Source organism: Parambassis ranga, chromosome 19, assembly GCF_900634625.1.
Source record: "Parambassis ranga chromosome 19, fParRan2.1, whole genome shotgun sequence".
Taxonomy (NCBI): domain Eukaryota; kingdom Metazoa; phylum Chordata; class Actinopteri; family Ambassidae; genus Parambassis; species Parambassis ranga.
Genome location: NC_041039.1, coordinates 4,146,573 through 4,172,149, shown reverse-complemented (window position 1 = coordinate 4,172,149; position 25,577 = coordinate 4,146,573). Strand labels below are relative to the sequence as shown.

Here is a 25,577-nt window from a genome sequence, read left to right as displayed (position 1 = left end):
TTTACCGGTTTGTCCCACTGTTTCTGAAGCAGTAATGTAAAATAAATCTGTCAAGACAAATTAGTCAAAAATGTTCAAAGTCCAGTTCTTGCTGAAATGTTTTTTTTTTTTGTAAAAGGCTGACGGAGGACAGAGCAGTAACATTGTTACTCTCCAATTATGGCTGTCATCGTTTATTTTAATAGAGATTTGTTTTTAAAATAAATTCATGTTCTATTATTATGTATTTGTCCTGATATTTATTTTTTTCCACATCCACAAACAAACCTACAACACAGTTGACTAATTTTTGGTCTTTTTATTCAACTGTAATCATTTTTAATTTTCAAGTAAAACAATGTGGAATTACAAGGGATCAAAGGAATGCAACAAATAAAAGAGACAAATCAAAAATAAGACCATCACCAGAAACTATCCATCCCCACCAGATATCACCTTTTGCTCAAAATATATAAGTAAATTGACAAATTTACAGTCATCTGGAACTGTACCAGTCATTTTATTAACATTTTTGTATTTATTTTTTACATGAACCAAGAGCAATAAAGTGATGGTGACAAAAATACAATTAATTTGGTAGCACTAATGCCTGGGGTGCTTCTTGAAGTATACACAGAAGGGGCTGGGGTTTGTTTTTGTTTGGCTTTTTTTTTTAAACTAAAAAGCTTAACACCCCTGCTTCAGGTGCTTTACAAGGCAATCTGAGGTTCAAAACCATTTGGCCAGAGAGGCACAATTAATTTCACTAACATGTAGTCGTCCTTTCAATATAAATACACAACAAAGTGGACCAGAATGTTTACTGCCTTTGGGACAATGTGGTGTAAAGCAAAAAAAAACTGCAACTATACATATTCAAATCTGATATATGATGAGGTACCAGGAACCAATTAACTGACTTGAGCGGATGAACAAATGTATCACTACACCACAAAAGCTGAGGGCCACATTGTCAGATGTGCAAAAAGAAATGCAAGGCTGGATTTAAATGAATCCAATAAACAGAAACTGACATGAAAAAAGGGGCCCAAGCAAAGACGAGCTCCAGCATAGTGCAGCAAAGATCACATTGACAGATCTGTTCTCTTCCTAATATCCTGGAAGAAATAATAAAATATGCATAACTTATCAACTGACTACAAAGAAGTATTAGTCAGGACAGCTGATGAAATTCTCAAAACCAAACTTTCTAAAACCTCCAACTTACAATACAACTGGTCACTCAAAAGTTTTAAATGTCACACAGATGACGCTCCATGTATAACCCCAGAGGGTGATTAATAATCCCATTTTAAGAGGATGTGAGAATTCCAGTCTTTAATGATTACAGTACATAGTGTGAACTAACAACTTGCCTTTAATTACCTGTTGCACCTTTGCCCCCACGCCCCACGACTTAGTCCAGTTACAGACGCACCACAACGGTGCTGCTTTTATTTGTACTGTCAGTCCAACATCCCTGAGCCTTCCCCCAGCTGTCAACAGCTGAAGAGGCATGTCAGAAAGGGAGAGGGCCCAGGAGGAGGGGAGGTCCCCACCTCATGCAGCACACAAGTTCCCTTGCGTTCTTTACAAATGCAGACAAAGCAGCAACCTGGGAGGCCATGACATGCTCTCATATTTTTTCCCTTTGGCACTCATGTCTTGTGGCGTTGCTGACTTGCTGAGGAGCGGGTGCTTGCAGCCGGTGACCGGGCTTGCACCGCCGCAAGAGCTGCAACACTTCGCAGCACCCTGTCCGGCGTCTCCTCAGTTCTCGAACTGCTGGTCACCTCCTGAGAGAGTCTGTGAGACTTCCTGCTGTCCCTTTGTTGGCCCTGCTTCTCTTTTTTGTCTCCACTTTTTGCCCGCTCAGTGCTGCGCTCACTCTCCCGCTCGCTGCCAGAGGAAGCAGCACGGGAGCGGGACCCTCTGCGCTCCATGTTTTGAGAGCTGATACTGTGGGTGCGTTGGCTGCTGTTGCTGCTGCTGCGGCTTCTACTGCTGCGTCCTCCACAGTCACCCTCACCATCGCTGCTCATGCTGCTGCAGGCGCTGTGGCCCCGCGATGAAGACTGAGCGTCTCCCTTCCTCCTGCTGCTCTCCTTTTCCTCTGGCTTAGGCCTCTTGTACTCTACCTCTAGAGGTGGAACCAGAGAACCAGGGCACTGTCTGGTGGAGCGGGATGCTGAGCGGCTTGTCTGATTGGGTGCTGGAGGTTTGCTGCCACTGCTTTTATTATTAGTCAAAGCTGCGTTGCTCTGAGGAGAAGCTGGTACACTTTTACATTTAGGCTTTTGGTTTTTGTCAGAGGGGTTGGTGGAGGTTCCAGCAGCCTTACCCCCTGAGTCTTTCCGAGGGGTGTGGCCTGGGGTGTCAACTCTGCCTTTCATTGCTAGAAGTTTGGCTGCTGCATTGAGAGCAGAGCACCTTTTTCCCAGAACTTCTGGCTCAGGAGGCAACACAGGCATGCAGTTTGTCTGAGCTTTACTGTCCTGTGAAGGCTGAGATCCTGCAGATTTCCTACCAATCCGAACAGAAGATGTGTCGCTGCCCGAGTCTCCTCCTGTAGATGTGTTGGCATTGGTGGATGAATTTCTGTCTGAGCTGCGAGCCAGCTTTGTTCCTCGTCTTTCCTTGTTGCCCTTTTCCTTCTCCTGATCTTGCAGCCTGCGCTTAGCAGAGCGAGTCAGCCGGTGCTCATTCCCACTCTCAGGGTTGTCAGAATCAGACGATGAAGAGGACGACCTTGAACGCCTCCTTCGGGAGGGAGAGGAAGTAAGGTCCTTTTCACCACATTCCTCTTTTTCCTCACCACTCTCTTCCTTTTTCTCCACCTTTCCTGGCTCTGATGTGACATCCATTCGCCTTCTCTTGGTAGGATGTCGATTCTCATAGGTCCTCTTGTGGTGAGCGTGGCGAGTCAGGGTGGATGTAGAGCACTCAGATGATGGTGATGAGGAACATGCCGACTCCTGGCTGCTCTGGCGACTAATTGATCTTTTCTGATTGGCAAGTTTGGAAACTTCGATGGTTTCCTCCACTGCTGGTTGTTTAGACTCTTCTTTCTGAGGCTTGGCTGTTGTCTTTGTTTCTTCTTCCCCTGCTCTGTCCATCCCAGACTCTTTGGTCTCACAAGAACTATCCACCTTTCTTCTTTTAGGCTGAGCCTTGCAGATATCCTGCTTTTTGTCATCCTTTTCTTTGCCAGCCTTCGCTTCAGCTTCCACAGATTCTTCATCCATTTCCTTCACCCTGTCCGAGTCACTTTTAGCAGGGGACATTTTCTGTGTTAGCGCTAAAGAAAAACTAGGCACCTGTGACAGGGCCTCAATCTGAGCTGGCATGGACTCCTCTCCACTGACACCTGTTGATGCAGAGATTTGTAGAGAGATGCCTGAAGTAGTTTGTGGGATGGGCACAGGAGGACCTGGACTGGTTGTAGCATCTGTATTAGTGGACACTTGGGTAGTTGCAATGCTTGCGTTGGCCACTGTAACAGCCTTTTCTGGGGATGATGTAATAGTGGCGAGTGGAGCTGGTGTGGAAGTTGTTACTGGGGATGCGGTCTTAACAGTTGTTTCTGCAGTAGAAGTACAAGTGTGTAGTTCTGAAGCAAATGCAGCTACAGGTGTTGGCATTTTGACTTCTTCTGTTCGGGGTGATGAAGACGCTGCAACAGTCTTTGTCTCAGGAGGTGTACTTACACTGGCAGATTTTGTAGTTGGGGAAGGAGAGCATATAGGACGAGGTTCAGAAGTGGATGCTGTTGTAGAGACGACAGGCTCTGTTGTCACCTGAAGCTGTGTCACCACTTGGATGCCTGTTGTTGTTGCTGAGGTTGAGATTAGTTTAGTTAGACTTGTAGTAGTTGTCACATTACTTTTTGTTTTGCCTGGAGAAGGTGGAGCTGTATTTACAGAAGACAGTGCAGGGGCTGTTACTGGTGGTCCTGTAGGGGTCTTGTCAGATGCGGTTGGGATAGAGTTTAATATACTTGTTTGCATTGTTGTAAAGATCAGTGAACTAGCTGGGACTGTTTTTACTGAAGCTGTTGTTGCATCTGATGGAGTAGTTGGACCTGTTCTAACTGGACTAGCATGGATTTCTGGAGTTGTCAGGTTTGTTGAGTTAGCTTGGACTGTTTTTACGACAGTGGTCACGGTTGGAGCTGTAGCTGAGGGGGTTGACCTTGGTGAGGTCGTAGCTGGGCTGGATGATGTTGATGAAGCGCTCTGGTCCTCCAGTGGGGGGGAGGGTGCAGTAGCTGTAGAAGATGTAGCTTGCAGCACAGATACAGATACAGCAGATGTGAGCAACTTCACTGGTGTAACACTTGTAGGTTTTGATACTGTTGTAGTAGCTGTTGTGACTGCTGTTGATGGTGCTGTGACGGTTGGTGCTGATGACACAACTGGTGTGTGAACTGGAGTGGGTTTGGTAGGGTCTGGACTTGTTGTCATAGTTGTAGAAACATGAGATTTTGGCTGTGTAGCAGATTCAGAAACTGTGGAAACCACAAGTGGTGTTTTTGCACTTGAATGAGGTGAAAAGGTTGTGCCAACAGGTACCACTGGAGCTGTGGCAGTGGTGGGGTTAATGGCATAAGAGGATGCAAAAGACCCCGTAGCTGCATCTGGACTCTTGACCGAAGGTGAACTTACAACTTGGGTGGAGGCAGCTAGAGAAAGGGGTGCAGCAGAGAGTAGTGTGGAAGTTTGATCTGTCTTTGTTCCAGAGGCTGGATTTGGAGCAGCAGCTGAAACATCAGCCTTAGTGTCCTCAGCTTTGGTAGACTGGTCTGACTGACTTGCATTGGAAACAGAAGCAATCGGACCTTCTGACTGGTCGGTTGGTTCTGCAATAGAATCAGTTTTCGATGCAGCAGACACGTCAGAGTTCTGTCCTTCACTAACAGTGTCTAGTATTGTTGTGGAATCTTTGCGGGGACGACCCCTCTTACGTTTTGGGGACATGGGGGGGTTTCCCTCCTCACTTGGTGAGGTGGGCTGTGGTGAAGGGGTTACAGTGCTGTCATGATCAGGTAATCTAGGGGGAGTTTTAGGGGGCCGGCCCCTCTTTCTTTTTAAGGGTGTCACAAGAGAATTAACACTTAAGTCTGTAGAAGATGAAGCAGCATCTTTGCCTGGTGGTGTGTCCGTTTTCTTGGACTGGTTCCCTCCCCTTCCTCGACCCAGATGATGCTGCTGCTCTCCCATCTGAGCAGCCATGCGAGATTCGGTTTCCAGTCTGCGCCGCACAGGGAGATTTCGCAGCACCGGCATGTCAGGGGAGAGATGTGGCGGGGAATAGGGAGGGTAACCTCTGACAGGCTGTGGGTGCACAGACAGGTTTGGGGTTGAGTCTTGGTCCTGAGGGGATTTGGTAACCTTAGTTTTGTTGTCAGGACTTGGTGATGTGTTGTCTTTGTTGGATTCGTCACTAAACCCAGGAGCATTCTCCTCCACTGCGGCCTCCTCAGAAGAACCTCCAGTGCCGCTTCCTCGTCGCCGCCTTCTTCTGGGCTCCTTCTCCTCCACCACTGTGACCAGCCTCCCTGGAAGCTTCCGCAGGACTTTGGCTGATGGGGAATCTTCAACCAGGCCCCGCAGAACTTCACCATCAGCTGACTGGCGTTTTCGAGGTGATCTGGAACTAATGGAGGGGGGAGACATTGCACTGTGGTCTTTACTGTCGTCATCTTTTGTTTGATGGTCCGCTGCGCAGCTGGATTCCAACGACGACTCTGACATCCTCCTCTCATTCTCACACTCCTTCTCTTCTCTCCCCTTCTTGCCATCAGTTTCTCCAGCACACTGTTGTTTTCCTCCATGGGAAGAGGTTGTAGGAGAGGAAGGCACTGGACTGGAATGGGAGCGGTTTGGTTGAATCCTGGTTTTGTTTGTCTGGTGATCTCTGGCAGGAGATAACGCTTTCAATGTTTTGGGGGAATCCTGTGGCTGGGCTGATGGGGAGGTTTTGTGATGGTCTGTGCTTGTTGGGATGTCCCTGGCACCTCGTCCTCTCAGACCAAAGCGAAGTCTTTCAGGCACTTCTTTAGGCGTCTTAGGCTCAGGCTCAGTTTCTGGTGAGGCTCCACGAAGTCGGCCGCTCATTCTGGTGGAAGTGGCAATCTTGTCCTTAGGTTTGCGACCACGGCGGGCTTGAGCTGGATGAGCAGGCTCAGAGGAAGGCTGTGTCATCACAAAGCAATTGTCTTCATCATCAGATGACGCATGAAGCTTGAGGCCCTCTTCCTTGGCCTGGTCCAGGCCCTTCCTTGCAGCCTCCACCTGCTCCTGAACACACACCAGCAGGACAGTGTTTATACATGGTGTGGTTTTTACAGAAGTTGAAAAATATTTAATTTAACATTTAATTTTAAATAAAACCGACCACACATATAGCCTTACCTCAGCCTGTTTCAACTCTTCTTTACACACATCTTCTAAGGAAGCTTCCAGAAAGTTCATGGCATATCGTTCAATGGGAGTGAGCTAAAGTTAAGCAGAGGATGAAGTGTGTTTTAATCAAACAGAAACAGATGTTTCATGCTGGATTTCAGTTAAATCCTCAAAAGCAACAAGTGCATAATTATTCACCTGCTCAACCAGAGCAGCTATTTCCTGTTCAGCTTTGGAGAGCTCCTCCACCTCTTCCTGTTCCCCTCCATCATCCAGTGGGATGTTCTCATTGAATTCCGCCAGTTCTGCCACCTGCTCTGCTTTGGCCTGAGAGGCTGCAACAATGTCCTCCTCATCCTCAGCACGACAAAGTGCCTATGGGAATCATACCAAGGTGGTCACCTCAATGTGAAAGACTTGAGAAACACAGCCACTTTTTGATCATTAAAGTAAATGTCTGACCTGCTCCAGAATGGTGGTGCTCTGTTTGTTTACAGCTTCCTCTTCCTCAGCTTGAGGCACCGATAGCTCCACTGCCACCTCTCTCTTCTCACCATCATTCACATCAAACAGTTCTCGGATGGTTTGCTGAGGAACAAAGTGAGCGTCAGACACACTCAAAATGGTTCTGTGAGAAGACCAGTGCATCATTGACTGGCTCTCATACTTAAATAAAGAAGAATTGTCTAAAAAGGTAGAGCTAAACAGCTTTAAATATAAGGGATGAGAGCTTGTGTTTATGCAATGATACATTTCTTAATGTGGTGCCAGTAACTGCAGTCAATTATGCTTCTCAGTCATCAAGCACTCACCCACAAACATGCATCTGGAAAAACCCAATGATTCATCATCACATGATAAATAGGCCAGTTATGAAAGTCAGCCACAAACATTAAAGCAGTGATTAGAAATAAGAGAAGTGCTTTATTTCAAGGAGATGTACAAAATAAATAAAATAAAAATACCTGTTTGAAGAAGGCAGTGGTAAAGTTTCCTCCCTCGATTGCCATATCTCCCAGCATTCTCTTCTGGTTTGCTTTCTTTAAAATGTTTTCCTCGACTGTGCGCTCACTGATCAGCCTAAAGAGAACATAAAATACATGTTAAAATCACACCGTCTATTCTGACTTTGTAAAAAAAAAGAAAAAAAAAAAAAATCTGAACGCTACCTGTATATGTGAACGTCTCTGGTCTGACCGATACGATGGCAGCGATCCTGAGCCTGGGCATCCATGGTAGGGTTCCAGTCACTGTCGTAGAAAACAACAGTGTCGGCCCCGGTCAGGTTCACTCCTACACCTCCGCTGCGTGTTGACAAAATAAAGCAGAAGATGCGCCGATCTGCGTTGAAGCGCTCCATGAGGGCCTGTAGGAGAAACACAGGCAGAGAATAAGCACTGAGTATCAGCAAACTAAGGCTGGGTGATAAATACATCTTTATCAAATCAAGTTCGCTCTTTAGGACAATTTGTTTTTTTTATGAAAATCATTAAAAGTGGGCTTAGCCCTCCCCCACCTGTATTTGACAAAGACGCACTTAAACAACATGGCAGCTGGCAGAGAAGAGCTCGCCCCTAAAAAGGCAGTTTAAGTGGTTCGGTTTTGCAGCGTCAGACCCAGAAAGGAGTGAGAGCTCTTACCGTTAATACAAGATCTACCGGACAGAACACTGAATGCTGCTGAGGACTGTAGCCTAAAGCTGGACCGAGAGTTTAGACTGGATGCTGCGCACTGTGATTTTTATGTCCTTTATTACTGATGCTGGTTCTCTGGCTCATTACTTAGCTAACTTATTAGCTAGCATCTACTAACATAAGTCCATCCTTCAATGACAGAGACATGCAGCTGAGGGGCAGACACCTGCTAAAAACAGCTATGTTGGAAGAATCATTTTCAAAATGTGTTGTTTTTAGGAAAGCGTGGGGACAATCATAAATCAGTTTTCATGTGGAAAAAAAAAATGTGATTTTTATTTTTAAGCTATATCGCCCAGCCCTACAGCAAACTGCGTAGAAATATTCAGCAATAACCTGTCTCTGCTCCACACGGGTGCTGCCATCCAGACGGAGGTAGATGTGCCCATGGTAGTTGAGAAACTGCTCCAATACATCCAACATACGTGTCATCTGAGTGAAGATCAGCACCCTGTGGCCCCCTGTCTTAAGCTTTCGCAACAGTGTGTGGAGAGTCTGAAGTTTACCTGCACACAGCAGTCACAAACACAGAATGGAATTATCATTAAACTTAATAATAAATTGTTCTGCTTATTTTTATAACATGCTAGACAACTCACCGCAATCATACTGTATAAGCCTCAGATCAGGGAACTGAGTCCTCATGTTACAATGAATTCGATGGAGGCTGCGAGTGAGCGGAGCGACTTGAGAAGATAGTGTGGAGGAGAAGATGCTCTGTCTGTGGCTCAGAGATGGAGGAGGATGGCAGCAGTGCATGGAGATTGGAGGAGCTTCCACCGGAGGAATCACAAATGTAAACCTAAACATAAACAAAAAAAAACACATTTATGCTCAGTGATAGTCAGCTTTACCCTTAGTGAGAGCACTCATCAGTAATGAATCATGTAAGAAAGGTGACCAGTTACCTACCTGTCAATAATTTCACTGAGCAGCTCCAGCCGTTCTTCAATGCTGCTAATGGCCTGTCTGACAGTGTGACTCCAAACCCAGTAGTCACACTCCTTTTGCTGCTGTGCCAAAAGACAGCTGCTGTGGCCTGAGCGGCCCCATTCCCCCTGTGGGTTCAGGGCAGCTGGTGATGGATGAAGACCAGGGAGGAAAGTGAGGAAATCCAGAACCTCCTGGCCATACATAGGCTTCGCCCCACAGTGGTTTTCATTGACTCGAATGAGGAAATCCAGTTTGCTGTCACGCTGCTGTTTATGGCAATCTGCCAACCATGACTGTTGAAGTAGAAAAATAAACAGACAGGTGAAGGTGCTGGACTTTCAGTGGCTAAAAAAACAGAAATTTTAAGAAGCATTTATGCAGAAGCAGAGATGATAATACAGGCCCAGTGTGTTTTATCTTGGCAACATTAGTAATGTTGTTTGTGGAAAACTCTGAAAAGCTCTGTTCACTCATTTTCTCACCATATGAAAAGGAGAGCGGGGAGGTGGACGAGGGAGTTTTCTGCGTGGAGGATTGGCTTTCACACTTGGAACAGGCCTTGACTTTGTGGTAACTGGTGTCTGACTGCTGCCACTACCGTCCTTTGGTGATGCTAAAGACTTACACGTAGATGAAGAGGCTGTCACCTGAGCTGGAGCTAAATGACATGACAAGGAAGAATATTAGAACCCATGGATTGTCCATGGAAGTCCATTTCAGTCTAAAAAAACAAAAGCTTTGCCAGGTGCTTAAACTTTTCTGTGGAAAAAAAAACACACTTCACAAGTCATTACTTCACAGCAAACTCGTTTTAAGTTCAAACTGCTCTGTGTGCTTGCCTTTAATTAAAGATCTGACCCAGATTTGCATGCTTACAGCAGAGAGAAAAAGTAGCTCAAGTTCATTCTCTCACCTGGCTGCTCTGTGCTTGTTGGAGGAGGCTGAACTACTTTGAGGACAGGACGAGTGGGTTGGGATTGGTTTGGGGCTGAGCTGGGGTTTCTGGGAGGAGCTATAGTGTAGTGGGCGGTAGCAGGACCAGCAGTGCGCTGGGCAATTTGCAGTGGAGCAGTGTTCCTGACAGGGTTTGCGTTGGCGTTTGGGTGCAGGGAAGAGGAGGCCGGGAGAGCAATACGAGGAGAAGGGGCCACTGCCAGGGTGGGCACAGGCCCACCCTCCTTGCCTGCTGACTGACGCACAACGATCTTCACGACTCCAGCACTGCTCACCATGGACGTGGGCACTGAAACATTAAAGAAAAACTTTAAACAAGATCAACACTTGAACTAAATGTTTGATTCAGTTGGGGAATTTGTGTGTGTTCAGGTATGGAAAGTTTAAATACCCTGAGAGGATGCATTGTGCAGGGGCCGATTTGCAGAGGAAACAGAGGAGGGTATGTTTGTAGGGTGTGTGCTGGCTGTGTTTTGGACAGCCACCTGGGCAGGCTGGCTGATGAGATGATGCTGCACCCCGCTGGACACCAGGTGCATCACATTACCTGCAGAGTGAAAGTGAATCACACTCTGCATTAGACACTAACTGCAAATTCTCCAGTAACTCTCAAACATATCATTTATCATTAAGCAAACCCAACGTAAACATTGCTGGATTAACACTGACCTTGAACTGGGCGTGGGGAAGCTGCTGGGACTTGATGAATCTGGGCCCCGGACAGGGTCAGCTTGTTGCCCTGCAGCTGAAAGGTGACTGGTTTACTGCCCTGACATGATGACACTGGTCGCCCCGCCAAGGAGGCAAGCTGGGCTATGCTTACCACCTCACCAGCTTAAAGAAATGACAGCAACAAGTTAATACATTTAATCACAACAGTCTTTACAACAACATTATGTAGATTAATTAATAATTTTTCACTGAATTTGAAAACCAGCTAATTTGTAATCCAGTTGATCTCTCTCAGTAATTTGCTGTATAAGTCACTGCAAGTGCTACCATTATGGTTCCCAGAACACTGTCTATAGGAAAAATGAATTAATATAATCTAAGTATATAACAGATCTACTTACAGGGCAACCTTGCTTGCATATCTGGACTGAGCAGGACCCTTTGAGGCATGACTGTGTTGGGGCTTGCACTTGAATGAGCTGTAATGCTGGCTGCACAGGAAGCCGTAGGAGGCCGTACAGTCAGCACTGGTTTGGGAGCGGCTGCTCTTACTGCAGTTTGAGCAGTGTGATGTATAGATGGGCGAGGAGGTGGTGTCGTTGCCACTGAACACACTACTAAAAGGAAGGGCGAAATCTACAGTTACAAACTGGAGTCCATTTCTAAAGAATTTTGCTTTCTGAATGCATAATTTTGTGTTTATGACAAATTTTACTTCTTTCCACATCCACTTGCCTTGCTGAACTACAGGAGCAGGTGCAGCAGCTGAGGTGGTTTCAGTGACTGGATTTGGAGGTTTGGGTGTCTGAGCTGCAGGAGGAACTGGGCAGGTAGGTTTGTTCATTAGCAGCACTGGTCGATTATCACCTTTAGGAGGCGGCTGGAACATCCTGAAACAGAGACATTTAAGGATTGCATGTTTATGATTACATAAAACAAATACTTAACAAGCATATGGATTTATTACTTTCTAACTGTACAAATGTTTATGTATTCAGAGAGATTCTGTGAGGGGCACTGCAGTTATAAAATTCTTTGATCATCCACAGCTGAACTGAGTACCTGTTGACCTTCATGCGCACTGGTTTGGGTCTTGGAAGGGGTTCAGGAGACTCCATGATCTCCTGGATGAGTTGGCGGCTGACCTTGTAGCGTGGAAGGAAATTATCTGCCTGATATCGGGACATATGGCTCTCCAAACCAACAAGGTTGAACACTGAAAGGTCACAGCACTGAAAACACAAAAACATTTTCAGACTCAATGCCGCAATATCACTCTGTTGATGACACCAATTCACTCTTTCATGCCAAATGAAAGCGTTTTTGCTCACCCTTAATGGAGGGAGCTCCAGTGCATCCTGCACCAGAGAGGCTGTATGGAAAATAATGGGCTGCGTGATGAAGGGTGACTGGATTGGTCGAGGGTCAAACAGGTTGGGGTGGTTGCACACTTTGCGGAGCTGCATGAGGATGTTTATTACAGACATGAAATGACCGCTAGCCAGCGTTTCCCTTGTTCTGTGAATCAGAGAGAAAACAAGCTTATAAAGTCGAAGAGTCTTAAATATTTAAAAGATAAATAATAAACATAATCAGTAACTTACGAGGCCTGTGCCATAAAGTCGTCATAGAGGAATCGCTGTCTCTTGGAAAGGCGACAGCGCACCACATGCTCGTATTTCTTGGGCATCTGCTTCTCAACATCAGCCTTGATCCTCCTGAGCAGGAAGGGTCTCAGCACCTTGTGGAGCCTCTTTATCAAACCTTCATTGTACTCCTGACTGCCCTCGATCATTCCTGTCAGCGGATTGGAGAACCATTCTTTGAATTCACGGTGGGACTGGAAGACGTGTGGCATGAGGAAATGCATGAGGGACCAAAGCTCCATCAGGCTGTTCTGGAGAGGTGTTCCTGTCAGCAGCAGTCGTCGGTGGCTGTGATTGGCAGAGGAGAGATTTGGTTTGAGAGTAAGATTTATTTATATTATATTATTATTGTTGTAATTTTTTGTACACCTGAAAAGGACTTGTAGAGTTTCTTGAATACGTTTCCCTGCTCCTCCAAGCAGAACTGATGAAGCTGCTTGGGGGAGCAGCAAAACATCGTCAAGGAAGGTGTTTTGCGGCTCGGACGAGGTTTGGGCCCCAATAACTTATGTTCACCAGCTTGGTGCCAAGTGTGGCACAATATCAGGGCAGATGCTGGTAAATCTGCTAAAGAATAAAGCTGCAGCACGCAATTGTAATTACGTCATGAGCACACCTGTGTACTCATCAGCTTCATTCCTTTACACCTGTACAGTTTTATTGTATTTTACCTTTTTCAAGCTGACTCCACAACCTGTGAACCACAGGCATTTTTACTACTGTAATGCTTACTGAATTAAGGTTCGTCTATCTGCCTATACTCATCAGTGGATTTGATCTTCAATATCTAAGGGAATGTACCAGGCTCAGGCATGATGAGGATAACATGACATTTTATCTGTGCACTGTGCTGCTATGCTGCAGCTTTATGAGTCAGACCTTCACTGTACACTGAACATCTTTGCTGTGTGAATTAATTCTTAACTTCATATTTATGTTGAACAGGGCAATTGAAAATATGCTTTACCATAATAACTGGCATTTTCTTTAATGAACTATTAGAACTAAATCAGCGCTGCATATAAAATTAGTTTTCCTACACATGATTAGTGATCGAACCACTTCACACCTCATTTAGGGCCTGGAAAAACCCTGGAATATAAGCATCAGCATCAGACAAACCACACAAAGTACTTATTTAGAGTCCTGCAGTGAGCACAGGCTCTACTGACCTGTTGAAGTTTAGCAAGCTCTGCCAGCGCTGGGACTTGAAGTTTTTTATGTTTTGTGCCTCATCCAGGATCAGATACCGCCAAGACTTTCGTCTGAAGGCCTGGTGATCCTGCAGTACCAGCTTGTATGAAGTTATGCACACGTGGAAAGCATTAGGCTTTGTCCAGCCCTAAAAACAGAAAAGGAAAACAATGGTGTGGTTCTCATTTTTGAAGTTACTGACATTTTCAATTTGTTGTCCCTTTGAGAAAGTCAACCACTACAATATCTGTCAAATACGTTTTTATTTAACCTCTGTGTCGGTGTATCTGTTTATTTCTTCTGGAACAATGCATATTTGTCAACACCAATAATTGCAGTGTAAGGGTCTAATTACATTACATAGGCATTGAAACCACAGGAAGTAGGGAGAAAACAAAACAAGGCAATAACACAAGCTGCATGGCAACAATTAACACAGGTAATTTAAAGTGTCACTACATCACATCATTGCAGAAGTTAAGCCAGCAGTGGCACAATATGACTGTAGCATGCGCGCAATGGAAATAAGTAGAAAAACTCATTACCTGTCTCTTTAGTTTTCTCTCCTTTTGGCTGCCAAAATAAGTGAGGATTTTAAACCCTGGACACCAGCGCTTTAGCTCCATTTCCCAATTCAACATCACACTGGTGGGAACGATGATCAGGTGAGGGCCCCAGTTACCTAAATGACAAATCAATTGTTAAACAATCATCACTTGTAGTTTAAAAAGGAAACTCAAATTCTGCACTATAAGCAGTAACACACTAGAGTTCTGAATGTATAAAATGCATAACAGCCAGTCTCTTACCTTTTTCACAGGCAAGATGAGCAAGCAAAGCAATAGTCTGGATGGTTTTTCCCAGACCCATCTCATCAGCCAGAATGCCATTAAGCTTTTTCTCATACATGGTGACCAACCAGTCAAGTCCGATGTGCTGGTATTCACGTAATGTGCCATGAAGCAGAAATGGGATGGGGGTCTTGACCTTTTAGAGGAAAAAGGACAAGAAAGTTGTAGTCTCTGGATGAAGAGTAAACAAACAATTCTGTAACTGGAACAGTTGAACTGATCTCCATCTAATATATAAAATGCTGTTCTCAATTTTCACAACTGACCTTTGTTGTAGCCAAAGTGTAGCCTTTGGGCTGCAGGCTCTCTGCAGTAGCAGCAATGTGACTGATCTCTTTTTTTGGCCGTGAGCTGCAGGAAGGTGGACTGTGGTCTCCCTCCTTTAACAAAACCTCCATCCCTTCATCTCCACACTCATCATCCTCTTCTTCCTCACTGTCCTCTTCATCCTTCACACTCTCATCTTCTGCACTTTCTCCTGCTGAATCTGAAAGGAAAAACAGCTGATTATGGTTCAATTTAACTTATAATCATAACCCTAAAGTTGGGCCTATCATAGAGGCAGCATAAAAGCAATAAATTATAAATAAATTTATAAAAGCATAAATACCTGAGGAAGATGTATTGCTTTCCACATCACTCTCGTCTTCCTCGGTCTCCACCTCTTCATCCCCGGACACCTCAGAATCAGAATTTGCTTTAGAGCCAGAAGCAGAAGGCACCTCAAAGTCTGAGGCATAGGCACCTTTGTACCTCTCCAGCAGCTCTTCAATGCTCATATCGCCTAGAGGGGGAGCAGAAACACGCCAGGGATCAGACATAAGCACTTTGCTTCTTAGCATCATGACCTGGCTTTAAGGGTAAAACAGATTAGACAATTTTAGACATAAAAATACACAAACCACATTCTTAACATGATTAAGTACTCTTTCTATTATGTGCATGAAAATGTCCACAACAAAGGAGCATGTACCTTCTTTGGCTAAATCATCAAGCTCCTCTGCATGATTTACATTTCCTTCTACCTTCTCCTGGGCTGCTATGGTGTCCTCCTCATCCTCAGCTGAAAACAAGGGAGATGAGAGGTAAAGAAAAGTAAAAAAAAACACTTAGAAATATTTAATTGAGAAAGACTAGAGGGTAATGTGAAAGCTTACCATCCTCTTCATTGGCAGTGAATTCCCCATCTTCCTCATCCTCCTCTCCGGATGAAGAGGTTTCCTCAGAGCATTCTTCATCTGAGCCCAAATCCTGCGAAACCCAACAATTTAGTCATTACATAAAATATAAACATTTGCCTTCCCTTCCATAGAAATAACACTGACACTGACGTTGTAATATGTCTTATTCTTCTACTTCTACCTTTGGCCCTTCAGGTGTCGCCACAGTTTATTTCCACCTAACTCTATCCTCAGCATCTTCTTCTTTCACACCAATAATAACACATTTAGATTTAAGAATCTACACTTCCTGTGCATACAATCATAGACATTTACGCAGTGCTGTTTGCGGTGGTACCTGCGGAAGCTTGAGGGTGCCAAGAAGCTGGTCTAAGGGCAGCATGCCTTCTTCCTTTAAAAGTTCAATCTCCCTCCGATGGCTTTCTGCATCATTGCCGTCTTGCTGCTCCTCCACCTCTATGGTCTCTTCATCATCCTCCTCCTCACATGGAGGTTCAAAGTCTCTGTCTGGAGGACAAAGAAAATTTATGAAATGAAAAAAGCATTATAAAGACTGAAGTGTATCTCATATACACTGATGTGTTTAGTGTCTTACATTTTAATTGGTTGGCTTTCACATAAAAGCTCAACCTCCAGGTGTTTGCTAAGTGTATTAAGGCTGAGGCATGCTTTGTTGTTTTCCCGCTATGGTTATGCAGAATAGCTTAGTACTTTAGCACCACAAAACCCTGTCAGGTTATAAAATGAAGGTGTGACAAGTCTAATGACGCAAATGAGCTGCCAAATCTCTGCTCCTGCCAACTAAGGACTCTCACTGTTCATCTCCACGCCGGTTACATGGGCAGCAGACTAAGCCTGAAGGTTTCCAAGCAGTTGAAGTCATAATAATCTGGACGGCTCTGTAAAACTGGACTTCTCATCTTCAGCCAAAATGTATTTGAGATCATATAGTCAGGGGATTTACACAGAAAACAACAATTCTTTCAAAGATACAGTGACCTTGACAGCGAAATCCAGCTTTCAGTTTCTATAAATTTTACCTCTGAGGATGCTTAAGAAGATTTAGTGTAGCTATGACAACGTTCCTGTCTCTAACAATGAATCAGTACTGAAAGCTGTCTGAGTAACTTGGAGACAGTGAACTCTATTTATAAAGGAGCAGGGTTTTACATGATTTTATTTAGGGAAATGCTTCTCACCATCCTCATCGATGGAAGGTGGCTGAGACTTCTGTTGAGTCAAGACGGTTTCAGCAGGCCTGCTGGGTGCAAGCGACTTGCTGAGGAGGTCAGAGTATTTTTCTGTCTGGCCAACAATAAAGTCCAACTGGAGGTCCAAAGCCTTCTTCCGCTTTTCCTCCAGTCTGGACTGCTGTTTGTACTGTACCACCTTCAGGCACAAGAAATACAACACCACCACTCTTAATACAGATTAAATTGCTCTTGGCCACTTTAAAATATTAATAAAGAATGCTAACATTGTCTGAAAAGTACAGATACAGATGAACTTTTATGTTACCACTGCTTCAAGCTAAACCAGGTTGTTTTTTTATGCTTAATCATCTGTACCTTCTCTACGCTGCTCCAGAAGGCCCGAACTTCCTTTGCAATTGAAGAAGCTACTCGTCTGATTTTAGCATGCTCGTCTCTCTTGGCTTTTTCCTCTTTTTGTCTCAGCTCCTCGTGGTGTCGCATCACCATTCGTACCACCTAGCAACAGCCATTAAAAAAAAGACAGTACACCATGTTTTTCACATGTCTAGATACATAACACACAAAGATCTGTGACAATGAACATGTCCTACTTTTCTCGCCACCCCTCTCTTCCACCGCCTCTCCTGAGCAAAGTCAGCAGAGAGCCACTGCATCTCCTCACAAAGGTAATCCCAGTGAACTTTTGGTCGTTGAGGCTCCGTCAGGCGAGTGAGGCGCTTTGTTGACCAGAAGCCCTCTCGCTTCAGTGCTTGGGTTCGATGCTCAATATCTGCTTCCTACAGGATACAATGGAATCAGTAAATCCCAAAGACATATGTGTGCAACATCAGTGAGAAGAAGTGCATGAAAACACATAATAAACTCACACTGACTGGAAAACAATGGTGAAGCTCAAACCCGAGCTCAGTTTTCCAAGAAATGTTAAATGATCGATACATTCTGCACATGACCAAACGATTCTTATCAGCTGGAGAAAACACCAGGAGACTGCAGCCATCAACATTTTTGATGACAGCAGCACTCATGCTGTGGCAGAGAGGCTTTTTCCACTGCTGTCACACTTTCGTTTCATTGTTCTCATACAACAGAAAACTGCAACATGTGTTTGAGTGCATGTTGTGGATTTACAACCTATGCCTTATCAAATTGTGAAGATACCCACAACCTGCTAGAGTATAACAAATCAAGCAACTACAATATAAAACTCAAAAGGATTTCAAGGGAGTGCATGAATATCGCCAAAATGATTATCATGGTAATAACGTTTAATGACAAAAAGTATTTTTATTGCACAGAAATATATCTCTTTTTTTACATCCATGTTGTGCTATATTCCTGCTGATGGACAAATGTTTGCTCATGCTGCTCATTTTTCACCTATATTCAGGAGAGTCTGGGCCGCAGACATTGTCCTGAGTGTCCTATTAACACATACAGCTCACAGCGGGTGGCTCTGTGTCAGACGTGCTGTGGCTGCTTAGAGAAGGAGAGCAGTACAGGAGAAGGAATTATCAGAAATGATGACTATTTAGCGGGGCTAAGCGATACGATAAAAGACTTACAATTATTTTTCATATCAGTCGTAAATTATAAATAAATTATAACTTTGCAGTGCAACGGTAGTTGTTGATGCGCTGTGTATATCCAGCAGGGCCGACTTTAAGGGCTTATGGGCAAAATACTGCCCATCCGTGGGCTTTAGCATAGTTCACACTTGTGGTGTAAATGGTTCCACAGCAAAACTGTAGCAGGACAATGGACGACTCCCTCCTTTCAAAAGCTGCTCTGCATTCTGTCCAGAATTCACCCCCTCTACTTGCTCTACAACTGAACTTTTACACCTTGGGCTGTGTCCGTTTGGTTGTCTTTTTCTCTAACGCTGTCATTTGAGGTTTCATTAACATCCTTCTTCTAATCTAATCTAATCTAATCTAATCTAATCTAATCTAAGTCTCCCACTTACTAGTCATACTAGTGTGTACAGCTGTAGTAACCTGTTACTTAGAAAATGAGGTGGGCATAGTCCGCATGCATGCTTAAAAGGAAAGGCAACTCTGACAGGCACTTGTTTGTGTACTGTCATGTGTTATTGAGTAAATATGTTTAAAGCTTATCATTGTTTTGACCCAACCATCCATAATGTTAATCAGTCTTTCATTTCCTTTTGTTTTGCGTTCTATTGGCAGAGCACACAATTTGAATATTGCGATAATCTAATTGTGGGAAGCCAAAACCATGACTGCAATTAAAATTTGATGCCCTATAGGCTAGTATTAAAATTGCAGGTTGGGATCCTAAAAGGAATTGAGCCATCATTAATATAGCTGTGCTTTAGTCACTATGGTAAAGCAAAATGAGGTAAGGGCATATTGTCAAATTCAAAGATAACAAAAACAATCCTCCATAAATCTCCAGGCTTACTCACATGTTTTGCCAGCTCTGCCATGTCGGTGTGACGTTCTCCACGGGACCTCTGACTGGTGGACTGATCAGGTGTGGACATGGACGAACTGTATCCACCAACAGAGGAAGGAGAAACAAACTTGCCGTGTGGGCCCCGCAGAGGTGATGACCTCTCCCGCCGTGGTGTTGACCAGTCTGGGGTGGGTGCTGGACTTGGGTAGGATGAGGAGCGAGAGATGGGAGACGAACTCACAGAGACTCTATCTGCAATCCACTGGAGTACCTTAAAGCCAACACAGAGGGATTGAGAGGAAATTAAAAAAGAAAAGGTAAAAAAAATAAAATCACCAGATCAGCTAGATAAAAGCCACATGCAAGGATTTGATTAAAACAAGTGTTTGAGAAGCATTTGTGGTTATGCGTCAGAATTAGTGGCCATCAATGACTTTCTGCCAGCCTTCTCCTCATGCAATCGTATAAAGAAAAGTTAAAACACTGACTAGGAAGTGTCTTATTAAAGTAAGGCTGACTGGGTGACTGATAGCCACCTCTTACCCTATGGATAACTGCCTTTCTGTCTGTCCTGCTCTGTGCATGCTGGAAAACACACATGGCTTAGCATGCAGCCACAATAAATCGCTACATAATAAAAATCACATAAGTGTTCACATAAGTTAGAAAAAACTATCTGCATGCAGAATGCTGACATGCTGGTATAACAAATGTGCTAACGAATTAAAAGTTAAACGACTACAGGGAGCGTAGAGAAGATTGAAGCAAGGCGTCTGGACTTGTAGAGTCTAAAAGGTGTTCCGTGAGCTGACTCGCACGCTTAAAAGCTCAGAGAATGTGAGAACATCTTTGCCTGAAACATGAAGATGCACCTACAATTTCTTAAATTAATGCCAACCGTTAAAAGAAGCCTAACACAGTGGCTGTTGCTTTGTTTCTAATGATATCACTGATGCACCCAGTTAATAAAAATACCTTTTGTGATGAGCTGGGGGTGGTCATCTCACTTTTGTCTGTGTCAGGTTCTTCATCACTGCCTTCCTCTGGACTGCTGATCTGTCCTGAGGTAGCCTCCAGGACCTCCATTTCTCCCGCCATTTCATCCTGATCCATGTCCTCACTCTCTTCCTCTACATAGAGGGAGTCAGGCTGGCTGATAGGGTCATCAAGAATGGGCGATACCCTGAGTGTACATTCACTTTGCACTGATGCAGTGAACATATCCACAGGGTCGAGTGTAGTGGTAAAAGAAACATTGGCAGGGGTGACAACATGTTGAGATGCAGTATCTGTTTCGTTTGTTGATATTCTGGTAAGAGTTAAGGCCTCAGATTTGCTTGAAGTTGTTGGAGGGACAGATTCAGTCTGGTTGAGTTGAAGAGAGCTGCTGCTGCTCACAGCAGGCTGCTGCACTTTGATTGGATCTGCTGCCACTGAAGTTTTATTGACAGAGCACTGAGTCTGATCTTTCTGGCTCTTAAGAGCCAAAGACGCACTTGAACAGTCTGCTGCTGAGCTACTTTGTGGAAGGCACTCCTCGGACACTGTGCCAGACCAAGAGCTGTGGGCACAGGCCAAGTTGCCGGCCACATTCTGTTGCTTGGACACCTGTGCCAAAAGGGAGGGTGGGTGTTTCAGGAGTGGAGTTTCTCCCGGTTTAAGAAGGAGCAGCTTTGGATTTATACCACCAGAGGAGTGACTGACATGAAAAGTCTCTGGTTTGGTTTCTGCGGGCACACCAACACTCTGAATACTCTGTGATGGAGTCTCTGTCAAAGCAGGAGTATCTTTGGTCCCTTCATGAGAAGAAACACAGACCTCAGGTTTTGTGGCACTTACAATAGTGACTTCTGGGGTCTGAGTTAGAAATTGTTGGTTTTCTACATGAGAAACATGTACTGAAACAGCAACGGATGACTGCATCCCTATGTTCTCGCTGGTAACAGTAACCACGGGGGACACAAGCGATAATGAACCAGCTGTTGCTCTTGCTGCCTGATTTGGGTAAACTGTTTGAATTACAGCAGAACCACTTACATCTGTTTGGTCTAAGACTGTTGCATTGACCTGTGAACAATGTGCACCAATTTGTGCACTGGTGTCTGTCTGTCCAAAGGTAAATGAGTCAGGTGTAACAGCAGCTACTTCCACTAAACACACCTCACTTGAGTGTGCCACTTCAACAGCTTGGTTAGCATCTAATACCAAATGCGTTCCAACTGCAGCTACTTCTGTGTTCTGTGTGGGCAAATTATTGTTAGAGCAAGTCTGTATTTGATTTATATCACTCGATGAAGGTTGCTGAGAAATTATGATGGCATCACGTTCACTAACTGTGTGAATTGATGAGTCAAGGTCCCCTTTGACAGTGTACTCTTCTGTATGATCTAGTAACGCATTGAATAAGTTCACCTCATATCCTGGAGAGTGAGGCATTTCTGCACTACTACTGGCACAGACCGTTTCCTCAGCAACCTCCTCCACCAGGCCGCAAAACTCATACATTTCTACAGGTTGTGAGTCTAATTCAATATCTGCCTGAACACTTTCTTCATAGAGCTTTGATTCCCCAGAGAGTGCAGAAGTCAGTTCGTTAACAATGGCAGCTTCACAGACACTACCATCTTCTCGTTGTAGGAGGTAACTCTGATTCAGGTGCATGCTGGACCAGTCCCCACTGATATGAGCCTCCTCTCTGACAACCACAATTTCCTGCGCAGAATGCACAATCTCAGCAATCAGTGATGTCTCTGTTGTAGGGACCTGATCAGAGGTATGAGATGTTTCTGCTTTGACAACCTCCCCTGCCTGCAGTGAGACAACAAGGCCTGTGTCAAACAGAGGGGACTTAGCAGAGGGTTTTGAGGAGCTCTCCTGCGAGGAGAAGCATTCTGGCAGCATTGTGATAGCAGATGAGGAAGTGGTCATGTAATTTTGTTCTTCCTCCACGTTACTCTCCACCTGCTTTCCTTCAAGGGGGATTCTGCTGGACAGTGGGCTTTTAGGGGATAATCCAGGAGACAATTCGCTTGCCTCTGGGGTCTCTGGTACTTCAGCTGAATGAGGTTGTGTTTCTCTGTTAGAAGTGTCAACAAGCAAAGTCTCAACGGATTCCAAAGAATGTGCTTCGGCATCATTGGAGATCTCCTTGGCAATTTGAGGTTGTGTTTTTGACAAATAAATTTGTTTAACCTCCTTAATATCAGCTGAGGACAATGGGTGCGCAGGTAATTCTGAGTTCTGGTGATCACCTGGCTGTTCTGAAGCACCTGAAGGAAGTATGTGGCTGCCTTGATTTGTGTGGGCAGCTGGATCTGTGCCCGACTGCTCCATAGCTCCATGTACAGTGGTATCGTGGACTTTAAAGCCAACACCTGATTGTGGAACAGAGGGAGATGAGGCTGCGAGACAGATTTGAGATTGGGTTTTGCCTGTGTGCTCTTTTCCAAGTTCCATATTTGTCCCAGTCTCCTGTTTATATTCCAAGATGACAGACTGATTCTCCTTTGTCCCTGTAATAACCACAAGTCCGGGTGGCTGTATCTGATGTGGCTGACTGTTTGAGAGGCTTTTCTCTTTACCAGTTTGTGAGCAGTACTGCAACTCTTGCACTGTGGTGTCAATCTGTGAGGCGAACGGAGGACAATGGTGGGCTGGCAGCTTTTGCATCTCAGCCGAGGAACTACAGTCCTCAGTGAGGAATGTTGGCAAGGAAGTTGCAACCCCGACAACTTCGGTAACGCTCTCTTTAGCAAGGACTTCCTCTGAGATGACATCCTTAGAATCGCTGCTGATGGGGAGGGTCTCGGGCAAAGGAGAGGCGTCCTCCATGCCGGTGATTGCTGAGTTGTTGCTCTCTGGTGATGGCACAATGGACGGAGTGATGAACGGAGGGACTGGGCGGGGGGCAGCTGCAACCGGCTGCGGGGCATGCTGAGGTGACTCCCCAGCCACATTCTGTGCAGCCTGGGGGTTGCCACCCAGCGGATCCACAGCCGGAGAGGCGTGCTGCCACACCGCCTCCTCCCCAGAACTTCCTTCCTTTGTGCTGCCCCGGCTACACACTGCACCTACGGGTGATACAGGCTGTTAACAAAGTGTCTGGACATAGGTGGGATAGTTCCTCAAATGCTTAACAGAAATACAGAAGCAACATAAGACAACTCAAAAAGAAAGGCCACTCAATGTGCTACTGTTATTTTGTTTAAATACTTGTTACCTCATTACCTAGAAGCTGTCTGACTTACTAGCTTACAAAACATTCCAAACATTCATATTAGAGCATCAATGTAAATGCCAAAACAAACTTCATGAGCAGACAAATAAGCAACTTCTCACCTGTCTGTGGTGTGAGACACAGATCTTCTGTGCTTTCTACTTCCAGGATGCTGAAATTAGGGTCCCCTCCACATATTCTGAGGTGGCAGAAAAACACAAATGCATGGTAACTAAACTGAATGGAGCAACACACGTTTTTGTTCGTAAAAACCTGTGCTGTTGATCTGCACAGCAACTTTGAGGATAATATCTTATGTGTAACCTTGAGTACAAAAAAATCTGCTTTGCTTTGTTACATATTCAATTAGTAAACAATGATATAACAATGTGTGGGACGATGGTAACATGTCGCGTCAGGAGCGCATAGCTACGCTAGCAAAAATACTGCTAGGGACTGTGTATGTGGCTGTGTATGAGTGGGTTATCATGCAGCAGTAAAAAATATATATACAGCAGCACTAAACGGGCAACTCCGCTGGCTGTAGCTCCAAGTTGCCTTTGCTGCAGTCGCCCACAGGAAGATGTTAGGAATTCTGCAGCACGCGCTCTCAAGCTAAAAGCCGGCGACCAGGCGCGCGGGCCTTCAGTCATTCAATCTATGTCTTCATGAATGTGCACGTTTTTCATTGTAACTTCTTGTCGCCACTTGGACTTGTACATCATTTTTAAGAATTGAAAAATCTTTATTCAACGGTTGTCTGAGCTCTGTCTGCGCAGATAATGTGAAATATATGGACTTTTTCATTTCTCATCCGAGAATGGCAGTGATAGCTCACGCTCGGGACTGTGTTCTTCATAAAAGCCATACAATTAAAGAGGTGAACGCCTAATGTTGCCGGTGTTGATCAGCTAGCTAGCATTAGCTTCTACAATAACACTGCTTGGGTGGCACTAAATAGAAAGCCTACTGCTAACTAGCGAGCTAGACGAGTTAGTAGGGTGCGTTCATTTGATGCGCAGGCGCCCCATCCCTTCCGCGGTTATGTAATGCTCCTGCTTTTAAGGAGCTCGTTTATCCCAGACACATTTGATAACTTGCTTCAGTGTGAGATAAAAACACATGAAAAGTCGCATTATAACCCGCTTCTGCATGCACTAGAGAGGGGGACAATCACTCGTGACGTCATTGCGTGGGGTCAAATCTCTTTTAGAAAAAATAAAAATGGTTAAAACTATTCAGATACAGGCACTTTTCAACTATTACTGTATGACAAAATATACAAAAGAGAAAAAAATCAATCGTACAAAGTTCCATATAAATTTTGCAATGATTATACGGGGGATTTAGGGGGACCCACACCAGCCCACGGCTGTCTTTTTAGAAGCGACGGTACAGAAATGAAAGCCATTTAATTCGTTGAGCACAGTTTAGACTAGAATTGATTGTGTATTATGTCTTTATGTTCCGGTGTCCTGTCTTGGTTCACTGTCGTATCAGTATAATTTGAGGCGACCTGTTCAAAATCCTATCTCAAATGAAAAGCTGTCTGGTTATGTCCTGTCGTTGGTCTGAGTCCCCCTCCAGTCCCCCATTACTTCCTCCTTGCCCCCCTCCCTCTCAAGGCCGCCATCTTAAGTTCCCACCTACCTGAAATTTCCGACCAATTTTCTTTTACTAAATTCTCGTTGAAGGAGTCGTCATCCGCGCAAAATCGCACTCAATCCGTGATGCTAGTAATCCAAACTGTCTCCCGGTACCCAACGAGGTACCACTAGGTCTGTGGGAAGAAGTTAAAATACGGACCGGGAGAGACTGGGTTTCGGCGCAGAATGTAGCGGTCGCGGGGAGGAGACTTTACGCAGCGAAATGGTGGAGGACCGCTGCTGCTGACAAAGTACAGAACACACGGAAATCTCGCGAGATGTAATCAAGCGCGCCACTTGAAATTTTGTCATTTCTGATAGTTTGCACGTTATTTGCTGGTGCTGGTGAGTATTATAAATGAAAAATGCATTAATAAAAATCGATGGCTGCATATTGATATTACAATCTAATTGTTTTATTCAGCTTTGCTAATATTAAAGAGATATTAACACGAATATGATCATCCACAATAATTTCCTGTCAGGTTTGGGTTAATATATAGTATTTTCTGTGGCTACCGTCAATATTTATTACAATATGAAAATTTATGTATAAGGGATGCACTGACAAAAAATAT

General features: G+C 44.6%; 1 protein-coding gene across 2 annotated transcripts; it reads right to left on the bottom strand.

Annotated features, from left to right (window-relative positions):
* Window positions 1-283: 283 nt before the first annotated feature.
* On the bottom strand, window positions 284-25,234 carry srcap (Snf2-related CREBBP activator protein). 2 transcript variants are annotated; one of them, XM_028431659.1, is made up of 33 exons: window positions 25,004-25,234; window positions 23,476-23,552; window positions 20,113-23,207; window positions 19,148-19,408; window positions 17,313-17,498; window positions 17,077-17,217; window positions 16,708-16,897; window positions 15,846-16,015; window positions 15,485-15,578; window positions 15,301-15,390; window positions 14,938-15,111; window positions 14,594-14,814; window positions 14,286-14,463; window positions 14,022-14,158; window positions 13,455-13,624; window positions 12,241-12,570; window positions 11,968-12,154; window positions 11,699-11,868; window positions 11,372-11,526; window positions 11,038-11,253; window positions 10,634-10,798; window positions 10,356-10,511; window positions 9,924-10,253; window positions 9,493-9,668; window positions 8,990-9,303; window positions 8,677-8,879; window positions 8,414-8,583; window positions 7,553-7,749; window positions 7,349-7,463; window positions 6,846-6,971; window positions 6,582-6,758; window positions 6,393-6,476; window positions 284-6,278 (listed from the first exon to the last, which is right to left on the bottom strand). In XM_028431659.1, the coding sequence occupies exons 3-33, from the start codon at window positions 22,966-22,968 to the stop codon at window positions 1,638-1,640; spliced, it is 12,780 nt and encodes a 4,259-aa protein (XP_028287460.1). In that variant the 5' UTR covers window positions 22,969-23,207; window positions 23,476-23,552; window positions 25,004-25,234; the 3' UTR covers window positions 284-1,637. The 2 variants fall into 2 exon arrangements, with proteins under 2 accessions (XP_028287460.1, XP_028287461.1); XM_028431660.1 differs by having other exon boundaries at window positions 11,038-11,250.
* Window positions 25,235-25,577: the final 343 nt, after the last annotated feature.

Coding starts and splice junctions, on each gene's coding strand:
- srcap (XM_028431659.1), bottom strand. CDS start 22,968: ATGGAGGACGCCTCTCCTTTGCCCGAGACCCTCCCCATCAGCAGCGAT. Junction 13,625..14,021: donor AGAGAAAACTAAAGAGACAG/GTAATGAGTTTT, acceptor TTCTGTTTTTAG/GGCTGGACAAAGCCTAATGC. Junction 12,155..12,240: donor GACTTTATGGCACAGGCCTC/GTAAGTTACTGA, acceptor TCTGATTCACAG/AACAAGGGAAACGCTGGCTA.